Source organism: Saccopteryx bilineata, chromosome 6 (genome assembly GCF_036850765.1).
Source record: "Saccopteryx bilineata isolate mSacBil1 chromosome 6, mSacBil1_pri_phased_curated, whole genome shotgun sequence".
Classification (NCBI taxonomy): Eukaryota; Metazoa; Chordata; class Mammalia; order Chiroptera; family Emballonuridae; genus Saccopteryx; species Saccopteryx bilineata.
In genome coordinates, this window is record NC_089495.1 from 17993118 (window position 1) to 18006744 (window position 13627).

Consider the following 13627-nt stretch of genomic DNA (forward strand, 5'->3'; position numbering starts at 1 on the left):
CCAGGAGCCTATGTTGTGGTTTCCCCACTGCGACTTCTCATACATTCCACACAGGGTCTTTTCCAAACCCTGATACCAGTAATACAAGAGGGTCTGTTGGCTCAAGTGACAAGGTACAGTTTTGCCTTGACTACAGGCAGTCCTGGAATCTCTTGCTTGCTTAAAGGCATCTTTGATTTGATTCAACTTTAACTCTGTTACTTTTTAGCATCATTTCCAAGGACTGTGAACAAGGATCTGAACAAAATGCCTTCACAGTGCAACAGTTCAAACTGTGCTGTCAGAGAAGACACCTGAAATAGATTCTAGGAAAGTTTTTTTCTACTCACTGTTTCTGAGGATGTTTTCTGTTGCCCTTAACAGATTAGAAATGGTTATATCAACAAGAAACATCATGGAGATGGTGGTGATGGTAGTGGTGAGGGTGGCGGTGGTGGTGGTAAGGATAGCGGTGAGGGTGGTGAGGGTGGTAGTGAGGGTGGCTGTGGTGGTGGTGAGGATGGTGGTGGGGTTGGTGGTGAGGATGGTGGTGATGGTAGTGATGGTAATAGTGGTGGTGGTGAGAATGGTGGTGAGGATGGTGGTGAAGATGGTGGTGATGAGTGTGGCCGTGGTGGTGGTGATGGTAATAGCGGTGGTAGTGAGGGTGGTGGTGAGGATGGTGGTGATGGTAGTGATGGTAATAGTGGTGGTGGTGAGAATGGTGGTGAGGATGGTGGTGATGGTAGTGATGGTAATAGTGGTGGTGGTGGTGAGAGTGGTAGTGAGGATGGTGGTGAGGATGGTGGTGAAGATGGTGATGATGAGAGTGGCCGTGGTGGTGGTGATGGTAATAGTGGTGGTAGTGAGGGTGGTGGTGAGGATGGTGGTGAGGGTGGCCGTGGTGATGGTGATGGTAATAGTGGTGGTAGTGAGGGTGGTGGTGATGGTGCTGAGGGTGGCCGTGGTAGTGATGGTAATAGTGGTGGTGGTGAGGATGGTGGTCATGGTGGTGGTTGTGGTGAGGGTGGTAGTGAGGATGGTGGTGGTGGTGATGAGGGTGGCTGTGGTGATGATGGTGGCATGTATGTGTGTTAAATAAAAGAGGAAGATATAAAAAGAGAGAGTGGTGACAGAAAATCCTCCAAATTAGCTGTTTATTCATGCTAAGAATAATAATGAGTTACTATTTTGTATTTCTACTTCTCAGAGAAGCATGACTGAGCCCAGATCTCCAGTATATCAATTCAATACACTACACATTAATAAATATAAAGTAGAAATATAGAAATGGTGAAACATAGATACTGTCATCTTTCTTCATGAGGAAAGAAAAATATGTACTATTTACTTAGTCTAAGAGGAAAAAGAACTTTAAGAGTTTGAAGATAGCTATCATCTAGTTCAATCTCTCCACTTTGTATATGAGGAAAATCCTTTATCATATCAACTCTTCAATAAAGCCATGAGACATTTTGTTGTTTATAAGTTAGTAAATGTATCCATGTGTTTTTTTAAGTTTCTTTTATGAATTTGGGCAGCAATAATGAAATTAGTATGTTTTGATCTTTGTGTAAGTTGTTCAGAAAGAACTTAAAAGAAGTATTTAGGAAAATCCAAGTGCTGAAACACTTAAGATATGCTTTGTGGTCTCACTTTTGTGTGATTGTCAGCCAGGAAGTTTTCTGATTAAGATGGCTTGCCAATTCCTTGACAAATACATTATTTATTATACTAATGGGGATTTCCTATTTGAAATCTTAAAGACAAAATGTTACTGATATTTTCCCCCTCAAAATAATTGACAAAGAGCAATTGGTGTATTCTATTAAGTTAAAATCAAGGACAAGACAGAAGTCCATAAAGACATGAAGATATTTTATTGGTATATACTTATCAGAATAAACTAGATTTCATTGTATTATAGATTTCACATTCATTATTGAGAGTAAATCTTGAAACTCAATGTTACTGATATTTCCTTTTTAGGATCTAACATTGTGTAAGAATAAAATAACTTCTAGGAAGGACTGAATTTTGTTAGGTTAAAATGGCAGCTAGAATGCTAAAGTCAGCCCTGGTTGGTTGGCTCAGTGGATAGAGTGCTAGCCCAGTGTATGAAAATTCTGGGTTCGATTCACAGTCAGGGCACACAAGAAAAGTGACCATTTGCTTCTTTCCTCCTCCCTCTCCCCGTTCTTTGTCTTCCTCTCTTGCAGCTGGTGGCTGGATTGGTTTCAGCGTCAGCCCTGGGTGCTGAGGAGAGCTTGGTTCATTGAGGATTGCCGGGTGGATCCCGGTTGGGGCACACGTGGGAGTTTGTCTCACTATCTCCCTCCCTTCCTTTCACCTAAAAAAAAAAAATCCTATAGTCATATGCAAAAATTTTAGAGTTTCATCAATTTCCCAGAGTTATAAAGAAACTTTTGCATACTTATGTGTATATATTTGTATTTCTTTATAGTGGTTTCTAAAATGGGAGATGGATTCCAAGCATCTAGTAAAAAAATATATATATATGTGGATAAATGAACAAACATTTTAAATTACACATAATTTCTACCAAGCAGCAATAGCATAAAATAAATTTTAATAATGATGCCTTTGTTATTTGTAGAATTAAAATAAAATTTAAAATTATAGAATGTGATACATACTATGAATTTAAAAAATAAGGTGCTATAAGAAAGAACACAGGAGCCTTGTCTTTAGTTGAGACACTCATAAAATTTTTTTCTGAAGGATAAATAGAAGAAACAGACAAAAAATTTGTGCAGTTTGTATGTGGGAGGCAGGATGAGTATGGTCAGCAATATAGGAAGTCCAGGGAACAGCATGAACAAAGTTTTAGAGTTAAAAAAAAATGTTTGCAAGAATCTTAAAGGCCAAGATGGCCATAGTACCATTAGTAAAAACAAAAAGAATAAGAGATGAGGGTGAAAAGGTTAGGATGGATGGATCACATCCACATCTACAAGGCAAGGCTCTGTGAGCCATACTGAGTTGTCTGCATCTTATTTTAGTATAATGCAAGGTCACAAGAAGATTTTAAATGGGAGAGTGACATAACTTCACCGATAGCTTAAAAGACAACATTGGTTACAATAGGGACATTTCATTGGATTGGGGTAGGAGTGGAAGAAGATAGGCTTTGTTAGGAGACAAGAGTTATCAGTCTAGGTGAGAATTGGAATAGTGTGGACTAGGGTGTTGGCAGTGAAAATGGAGAGGAATGGATAAATTAAAGGTGGGGGTAGGAGAGAGATTTGTCAAGGCATGCCTAGATTTTGGCCTGAGCCAATGGGTGGGCAAGTGGGGAGTGATAGCATCATACACTAAAATAATGTGAGTCTGAAAGAGAAACAATCTCGGGAGAAAAGAAAAACTTTAGTTCTGAAATTGTTAATTTTATGATGCCAGTGAGATGATCAAATGAATAGGTCAAGTAAGAAATTCAACAGATAGGTCTGGAAGTGTGAGTGTGAGAGATATAATTTAGAAGTTATTGGCATATAGACGGTAGTGAGAACAAAATGAAAGTTCCGAGTCACATCGGGTCCAGTGGAAGAGGAAGGTCATCTACAGAGAGGAAGGGAGACGCTAGATAAGAACATTAGTAAAGTTTAGCATCACGTTAGCAAAGACGAGAGCATTTCCAAAAGGGAGCAATTAACTGTCGCGTGTTATGAGAGGTCAGATAAGATGAGAAATAAAAAAATATTGAATATTTTTGGGAATGTGGGAATCAGTGGTCACTCACTTCAAGAAGTGACTTGAAGAACAAGCGGGACCGATGTTAGATGGGAGTGGACGGAAGAGTGAAAGGAAGATGTGGAAATGGAGAGAAGATGTAGACACAAGTGCAGACATCCTTGGTTGGCTGTCCAACAGCTGTTTCCCCGATGCTAATAGAATTCTAGCTTTTTCAATGGTATCTCTGAGTGGTGAAGTTCCCTAAGGGGACAAAATGATATTGTCTAAATCAACCATAGTAGTCTCATTCACTGCCGTGTAATTGAGCTAGTCATGAGCATTTAATAATACATTCTGGCTAATATCTTTCTCCCAGTCCTAACTTATGATAACATTAACATTCTAAATAAAATATTACCAGAGTTAAATAAAGAGCTTTAATTTTCAACACTCTAGTACTAATCATGAACAGTTACTCCATTTACCCTAAAAACATTTTTTATTATCTAACATCATAACAATTGTAATTATTAAAGTTTATTGCTCTCTTGCTATATGCCAAACATTGTGCAATATGCTCTTTGTATACTATTTCAGCTAAGCCTCCAACAACTGTGTGAGGCATAAGTACTCTTATTTTTCAGACAAGTTAACCCAAACAGTGAAATTAAATTGTGTCCAAGGTCATAATCAGGTAAATGAGAGAAGCAATCAATAGCTTATCCAATCCATTAGAATTGTTTGTTCCCTGGAGCAAACAATGCAGATCACGAAGCTGCATCTGTTGAAGGGGTGTTTTACCCCATGCTGGTCTACACTTGCCTATTTTCTGCCTTGCTTAGACCTGCCTTTTTGATTCTATTGGCGTTCAGCCAACTATTACACATGAAGATTAAATATGTTGATTTTACCAGGCCGACCTCACTAAAATGATAAGCATTCTCTGACAAAATTGGGCGATGGAATTGGGCTATTTAACGGCTGATCATAAGAAGCATTAATTAAAGATTTTTTTTTTTTTACCATACCACTTTTCATAAGATTACAAGAATGGAATTCACTGTATACTTATAACATGGACTCAAAGAAATATTATATAAAATTCTTCAGCACAGTCAGAGAGCCCGGTTTTCATACAATATTTTTCTTTTTGTAAATATGCAAATTCATAGTGTTTTTGAAGATGTAGAATATATAATGAGGGCAAAATGTTCTCTACTAAGAAACAGATGAACACACTTTTATTAAAGGCTCTAGTACTCGGAGAACTTTTTTGAACCTGTTCCTTTCAGTAAAATAGACACAGAACTGCTTTGTTTTCAAGATTCAAATTTAGATGAAAGAAAGCCAAACCAAGTTTCTGATGATGGTGAAACATTTATCCAACAAGCAATAATTTAATGTCTATTGTGTTTTAGATACTATGGTCACCTATAGTTATTGTAGGTGGTGGAACAAATGCTTAATTATATGAGATAGTGTACGTAGATGATGAGTACTGTAAAAACACATGAAATATCTTACAGGAGTATATGAAGGTGGATGTGGTGAGAATTGAGGCTGGAATAGCAAGTTGGGGGGAGGGTATGAGGCTGTTAAAGATTAAAGATACAAAAGAGTTTGGCCGTTGTCCATGTAATGTGATTATTGAAAGTTTCTAAATATAGAAAAGATATGATTATATGTAAATGCAATAAAGATAGTGGTTTTGGATAAACTGGGAGATGAATTATAGGAATTAGGGAGATTAGTTATCTTGCTACTTCCAAAAACGCAGAAGAAAGTTAGGTATCAACACAGAGAGGAAGGGGGAATGTTTCTATTGAGTGTTATTGCCTAATGAGCCACCTCATTAATGAGAACTGAGTGTCTGCAACAAAGAGTGATTGATTATTTGTTATCAACATGAGTTGGCTGGATGGTTCTATTGTTTGTCTTGCTGGGGAACATTCCTGTGGTTGCAATCAGATTGTGACTGGAAATTCTGCATGGTACAAGAAGTACTCACTCATATGTTTGGCTGTTAGTGTTGACAGTGGGTGAAGGCATCTCTCCTTTACTGTGAATCATAACCACTCTATAGACTGCATATAGGTACAGCATAGAACTGCTACTGAATCTGATTGACCAGTGTGAATAGAAAGTTCAAAGAGGCAGTGGATGCCACGGAATAGTTAGCTATTGGGTGGAGGAGGTACGAGTGAAAAACTGCTTAAATTAAAAAAAACTATTGGTTTCTAAATGCCTATTGTTTAAATATTTAATTCTGAAAGTTCACCCTTTAAAAAGTATGAATAATAATGATGTGAGTGAGATGATGAAAACTACTATATAATATCTGGGGTACACTATAGATTTAAACATGGAGACAACTTTGGCATGAAGGGTTTAGGAAGCTGACTTAGACCTGGCCTGGGATCATTTGTTTCTTGACTCTTTTTTATGTAGACTACATAAAGGAGGGATTATGGGGTCTAGGGTTTGGCTTAAATCTTCAAGTATTATTATTGAATTGTCTCTTTCTGCATTTAATTTTGCTTCATGTATTTTGTATTAAGTTTATGCATATATGCTTATAATTATTATGTTTTCCTGATGTATTGATCCTTTTATCATTATGAGATGTCCTTTTTTTGGTCTTTAACAATAATTATTTTCTTAAAATTTGTAATGTCTGATATTAGTATAGCTACTGCAGCTCTCTTTTAATTACTGCTGAGTGGCATAACATTTTTCATCCTTTTATTTTCAACCAGTTGTGTCTTTAAATCCAAGATGTGTCTTTTATGTCTTTTGTAGGCAGAATGCAGTTGGACCATTTTTAAAAATCCGTTTTGCCAAGTATTCAATAAATATTTACTAATTTAAAAAAATCCATTCTGCCAATAAATACCTTTTAGTTGGAATGTTTTATCCGCTTACATTTAATGTAATTACTGATAAGATAATATTCATGCCTGCCATATTATTATTTTCTATACTCCTTATGCCTTTTTTGTTCCTCTATATCTTTATTACTGCTTTCTTCTGTTCTAAACAGATATGTTCTAGTTTATCATGTTAATTCCCTTGTTGCTTCTTTTACTATATTTTCTAAGTTACATATCATATTCTAAACTAACAAAAAAGTATGATACTTCATAAATCACCTAAATTATTTATCTACTGTAAAAGTCTCCAAGTTGTCTAGTTAATGTTTATTCTCTTCTTCCTTATTAATAAGCCCCAAATTTTATCAAGGCATATAACTTCTCTTTCAAAAGACCAACATTTTTATTTAGAAATAATCAATGATATTTCCTCATTATTATTTATTTTATTTTTCTCTGCTTTCTACATTTCCACTAATGAGTATAACTAGTATAATTGCTAAATGTTAACTCAGAAAAGAAAAAGTTAAAGCTTCTGCAGCAAAATAAATCTTAGAAGAGAAAGTAGACTGCTGTTTGGTTGTATTTTTAGACAAATACCTAAATTGATATTACCATTCTATATGCTATACTATTCTCAAAGACACATCAATGATGGTCTCAAATCTAAAATCAATTTGGGCCGACAAAAATTTCAGTGTTCTTCAAATCAGAAACGTTTTTAAAGAGTCTAACTACTCATGTTTTTCATCAGAAACTCAGGAAATAAAGGAATTTATTTTGGAAAATCATTGAAACTCAAAACAAGAACATTTTATGTGCCTACTGCCAGACCCCAGGAGCTGTTTCAGGTACAAATTTTTAAAAGAAATTAACTTGAGTACTGATTTCAAGGAATGTTTTTAGGTAGTGATAAAATCACGTGATTACAAGGTTGAATTATCGCCCAGTCAATTAGGAAACCATCAAAGCTCAGAACTGTATTGACCAGTGTCTTCCATTACAACATTCTAACAGAGCTCTAAGTCAAACTAACAACTTGTTGGGTAGACCACCTTCAGTTTGTTCAAACACAGACTTCGCACAGAGAACACTTCTTGCGGGGAGCCTGAGTGAGCTCGGAGTAAAAACAAAACTGCAAGACGAGAAATTGAAACTAGGGTAGGGGAAGGTAATAAAAAGGGGGAGGAGTGTTAACCTCCTAGAGAAACTCTATTGTCCTAACCCCAGAAAGTCATAAATTCAGAGACTCACCCTGTCACAGAACCAAAGGGTCAAGGAAATCCAAGTCTTTTTTCGGTTACCAGATCCTATAGGGCAACCTAAAATGACCAAGTAACACATGGTAACTGAAAAATTTGACCAGCCATCCTTCAACATTAATAGGTTACTTAACATCTCCTGTTGCAACAATGCAATTGAAAATGATGGTTCACTCCCCAGAAGTAACATGAAGACGGTGAGGAGGAGGAGTCAGCTGGGTACAAACAGCTTCATTCCCAGCAAAGGCAGCACTCTCCTTCTCCAGTGCGTTCCAAATAATTCACAGCATAAATCAATCCTGCACGAAAATGTGGATTAAAACTGTTTAGCAGATAATTCACATGTATGGAATTATTTGCTTTATAAACGTCTGAAGTTTTGTTTTTTATCAATGGTAAGAAATTACATACCAAGTGTTAGTTACTTTGTGCTGTTAAACGAGGGAAATAATTAGGCAGAAACCTCTGAGACGGCTACATAGGGACTGATGGAGGAAAAAAAAAAAAACAGGAATAAAGAAGCAAAACTCTTTTTTCTAGTTGCATATTTCAACAGAAAGCTTAGAGATTACCAGGAAAGAGAAAATACACGCAGAATACAAGGCCTATTAGGGCTTAGCTATAACTCAAGGTGGGGAAAATATTAAAAATCTAGTAGGCTCTTGATTAGTAGGGAAGCACTTTTGGTCTACGAGATGCCACATTTATCATTATCTAAGTTTGCAAAAGTTATAATATCATTCATCTATTAGGCTGCCGTTTAAAATAGTAGCTAATGAGAAAGGATACAGTGTAAGCAAATTGCTACTTCAATTTTTCCTCTTTCAACATTGATACTCTTTCAAGTATCAGGTACCGAGCTGTTAAGAAAGCTTTGCCTATAGAATGACTATAGACATTTGCACACCCTAACGGTCATGGCGATGAATATCAGCCCATACTTAGAAGAGAGTGTATTAATTTTGACACCTTGAACCATGTTTTGTGTGCAACCCTGCAAGAGGGTAGGCACCAGTATCATGTGCAAAAGGGAACAGCCACAGCAGAGAAAGTAGAGAAAGTTTGTGTGATGGTACCAAGCTCTCTGACTCGTGTGCATCCCCACTCTTGTTCTGACATTTTGGGTTCTTTGGGTTTTACCTTTGCAGGCTCAGGAAATGAGGCAATTGGAAGGACCGTTGAAGACAGGATGAGGATTTGATGTTCTGTGTGCTTACTGTCCGCCTGCCCCAGAGAAGCTGAATGAGGCCGGAGAAAGATACTTGACCTTGCTGTCTGTCTCACCTTGAGAAGCATGATCACACATCTCACGTGGTCACATCGTGCCAGGCCATCACGTTGCCCTCGCTTAGTGCACTTACTGCCACGCTCTCTCAGACACCTTCCTCACTCTCAGCACCTTCGCCTTCACACTTAGCTTCCCTGCGTTTTGAACCTGCCACGTAGCTGTCTTCCCTGGTGCAAGAGATCCCATCCTCCCTCACCTGCTCAAGGATAATGCTCCGGCAATTAACTCTCCACTCTCTCTTGCGTCATTATTTTCCCCCTCTCTATTGAATCGTTCCAGCAGGCACCCAGGTATGCTGTTCTCTCCTCAGCTTAAGGCCAAAACAACAAACTCTCTCCTCATCCCACTTTCCCCACTAGTGGACAGTACATTTTCTTTCCTGCATTGACATTAACACGCCCCTTCTGACCTCAGTTTTCCTTCCTCCTCAGTCTCCTTTGAGAGTAGCTCTTCCATAACTTTTAAATTTTATTTTTTTATTTTAACTTTTGAATTTCAGAGTACCCCCAGGGCCCAGATTTTCATTTTCTCCTCTTCTTTCTCTACATTCATGCCCTTGATGTTGTCACTCAGTGTTATGGCTTCCAATGTCCCAGAGATGATGGTGACTCGCAGTCGTATGTCTCCAGCCTGAAAATTCCCTCTGCACCCCAGACCAATAATATAGCCAGTCCTGTACTGACATTTCTTTTCAAATATGAAGGTCAACATGTTCAGAACGACTTTTCCCCACAAAACATAGTTGCCCATATCCTTTGCCTTCTCCTTTAATGACAACTCCATCCATTTAGGCTAAAAACCTTGGATGCATTTTTGATGCCCTGCACTTTCTCACACCTTCCATCCTATCTGGCCAGAGTCCTGCTGGCTCCGTCTTCAAACTCTATCTAAAATCTGACTGCTCCTCAACCCTCCACTCCGTTTGTTAGCCCCGGTCTGAGCCTGTGCCGTTTTGCGCATGGATGGCGCACGGGGCCTACTAACTGGTGCCTCTGCTTTTCCACTTGCCCCAGCCTCCTGGCTGCATTATTCATTTTCAGTACAGAAGCCAGTGTGATGCTGTCAAAATCTAACTCGGATTGGGTCACTTCTCTGTTCAAACACCTTGCATCGTGTCCCTATTTTACTTTGGGAAATTCATGGGGCTTCATGTAACGTACAAGGCCTTATATTATCTGCTCTCTCTCTCCACAGGCTCATCTCTTTGCTCTGATTTCCTATTCCTTTAACAATTTTCATTCACTTTCAGCAGTATTCTAGCCTTTTGTGTCAGCTGTTTCTCTGTTTGAGAATCTCTTCTAGTTATCTACCCGAAAGAGTTTCTCATCTCCCTCCAAGCTTTGCTCAGTGCCCTTTGCTCAGTGAGCTGCCCACTGGCCTTCCCACTTAATGTTACATTCTGACCTCCTACCCTGGCACTCTGAGTCTCTCCTTCCCTGGCTCCGCATGGTTTTTTTCTATGGGCATTCACAGTAGCTTCCTGACACAAATGATTAACATAATTGACATAGATAATTACTGATGTGTCATTTCCATTAAATGTCTTCTTTCCTCCTTGGCATGTAAGCTCCAGGTATATAGAAATCTTTCTTTTGTTTAAATGTGTAACTGACATATTTAGGACATGTTTAATTTAAGCATCTAGAATGGTCTCTGTCTTTAAATAGGGGCTCAAAACATTTTTTTGAATGAATGAACATGAATGTAAACTTGCGTGATGTTAAATCTGTTTTTAAAATTATTTTTAAGTTTACATGGATGCATTCATGATATGATAGACAGTTCCTGTAGTATATAGTCTCAACACATTTCATTCTCCTGCACAACTTCTAAGAGATCTACATATTTCTCACCGAAATGTTCGACTTTGATTTTGAAGGTTGTGCTGCCATCTAATGAGGCAAATATAAATTACATAGATTTGCTTTTCTTCTGCTGTTGCTATAGCTTTTTCTTCAAGAGCATCTCCTAACCTTCATAGACCTGAGGTGACTGGTAACTAGTAAATTTGGAACCAGATTCCTGAATGTTGCATGCAAACAGGTCCCTTGAAGTCTGAAAGCACCCGACATGAAAAGCTGCAGAGGAAAATATCATATCAATTATGAATGCATTGTCTTTACCTCAAATAACATTTGCATAGGAAAATGAAACACATTATTTTAAGGGTCACACTTTTATTTACAAAATAAACTTCTGGCCTGACCTTGTGCTGACCGGAAATGTGTATGTATTTTTTTTAAACCATAAATGGAGATTAAAGGGAAAATTTGCAGGAGGCTTGGGGAAGTGGAAGTGAAGGACGATACTTGGTTCTTTACGCAGGAGATTCAAGAACAGCTTATCAGGGACTGGAATTTCGAAGGGAGTGAACCACAATAGAGTTTATTCAAAACCAGCTTTGCATTAAATATCTCACAGGACTGCAGACATGGTTCAGCTTGTAACGAATACAGATGTTGAGGCACAGAAACCTATCTGATTACCTTGATTGATTATGGAACATCATTCTGAGACAACGAAATGAAGACCCCTTCACAACTTAAAATATCATCTAAAATTATCGTTGTGGATCCAATATCTGTCATTTTATGCATGCTGTGCATATGGGAAGGTTTCCTGAGGACCAGAAAATGACCCACGGTGTACTGGCTTTCTAACCTAATTTACCTCTGTGCATATACTCTTCCTCTTCCAGGAAGCTGTTTCTCTGCCTTGTTCTTTATGATTGCTAAGAAAAGATTTTCTTCTATTTAGATTTCTCTTACCTAACCTGTGCATAGATGGAACATACATCTTACATTTTCTCTCTTACAAGAATTGAGATCTTAAAAAGTCACCTTTATTTGTTAGACCACAAGGCCATGTTATGATTTTCTATTATAGTAATCTGCATTGTTAATGTTAAGATTGTTGGTTTGTTCATTCTTAAAAAGTGGTTGAACAGAAATACCCCTAACCTGAAGTGCTTGACAATTTGAATAGCATCAGATTCCAGGTGGGAAATCAACATCTTGGCTAAAACAAAAGTTATACTGGAATAGCTAATTCAATGCATTTTTTTTCTGAAGCTGGAAACGGGGAGAGACAGTCAGACAGACTCCCGCATGCGCCCGACCGGGATCCACCCGGCACGCCCACCAGGGGCAACGCTCTGCCCACCAGGGGGCGATGCTCTGCCCCTCCGGGGCATTGCTCTGCTGCGACCAGAGCCACTCTAGCGCCTGGGGCAGAGGCCAAGGAGCCATCCCCAGCGCCCGGACCATCTTTGCTCCAATGGAGCCTTGGCTGCGGGAGGGGAAGAGAGAGAGAGACAGAGAGGAAGGAGGGGGGGGGTGGAGAAGCAAATGGGCGCTTCTCCTATGTGCCCTGGCCGGGAATCGAACCCGGGTCCCCTGCACGCCAGGCCGACGCTCTACCGCTGAGCCAACCGGCCAGGGCCTTCAATGCATTTTAATAAATCTTTTCCCTTTCAAATGTTTTTTTTATCAAGTATCTAAAAATGAATTTACTAAGAAAAATATCCGGACATAATTCCAAATCATTTGAGATTTGGACTGTAATTCTCAGAGTATGACAAGCCCTTAAGGGGCCCCTGGGTTACTGTTTCTACCACAGAGCCACAAGGCTACATTTTGGCTCTAGTGGTCCTTCTTCCTCTATAGTTTATTTTGCCTACTTAATCCTTTGAGTGGTACAAATGTTCATGTACATCCTTGTGCCTCCTGGCCATCCAGAGTACGATTGATTTATTTTAAAAATGTGTAAGGCAACATTAAAGGAAGGCAAATGTATGTTCTTCTTGTTTCCATAAATTGGTTATCAAACAAACATGGTTTTAAGTTAATAAAACTGTAATTGGAACTAATTTTCTTTTTTGAAAAAAACCCACAAAACTCACTTCTGGGGGTTAGCGAGCATAAAATACTCACTATTCAAAAGGTTAAATATCCGAAACTTGATTCTATTCTCAATCTCATTGCTCTTTTGCTGTCTCATGCCTGGAGTCTGAACTCAAGAATGATCACCTGAATATCATATGCATGTGGGAAACACTGCGCTAAGTGATTCAAAGTGCTTGGCTATGCTTGTGGAAATTGAGTTATGTCTTACACTGTTGTTAGTACTGACTTTGTATGTAGAATGTAATACTAAACAATATTTAAAACATTTTATAAAAAAAAAATTCAGGCCACTTTATTTAGTGTAACAATTGAGTGTCATTAGACATGTCTGAATTCTAGCGATGAGCACAGCTTAGGTTCCAACCTGATTGCTCTCATCCGTACTCCACATCAGAAAATAATACGGATGAGAAGTAGTAAGGGCTTGACCATGTTCCAAGTGAACTAATGGCATGCTTCTTTGCTTATAACAATACAGAACAATAAAATGAACCTTTACCATAAGAATATTGCTAATTTGGTAGTGGCTGCAGAACTAGCAAGGTGTCAGAAAGTGATCAGTAGGTTAAAACTCGAGTTTCCTCTTATTTGGAGCATATAATGGTCTACAAGTAATTTAGCTGCCACGGG

At 38.5% G+C, this 13627-nt stretch overlaps 1 protein-coding gene across 1 annotated transcript; it reads right to left on the reverse strand.

The window, feature by feature from the left end:
- Nucleotides 1-321: 321 nt before the first annotated feature.
- Nucleotides 322-987, reverse strand: LOC136309263 (uncharacterized). The gene has a single exon (XM_066237498.1). The coding sequence runs from the start codon at nucleotides 985-987 to the stop codon at nucleotides 322-324; it is 666 nt and encodes a 221-aa protein (XP_066093595.1).
- Nucleotides 988-13627: the final 12640 nt, after the last annotated feature.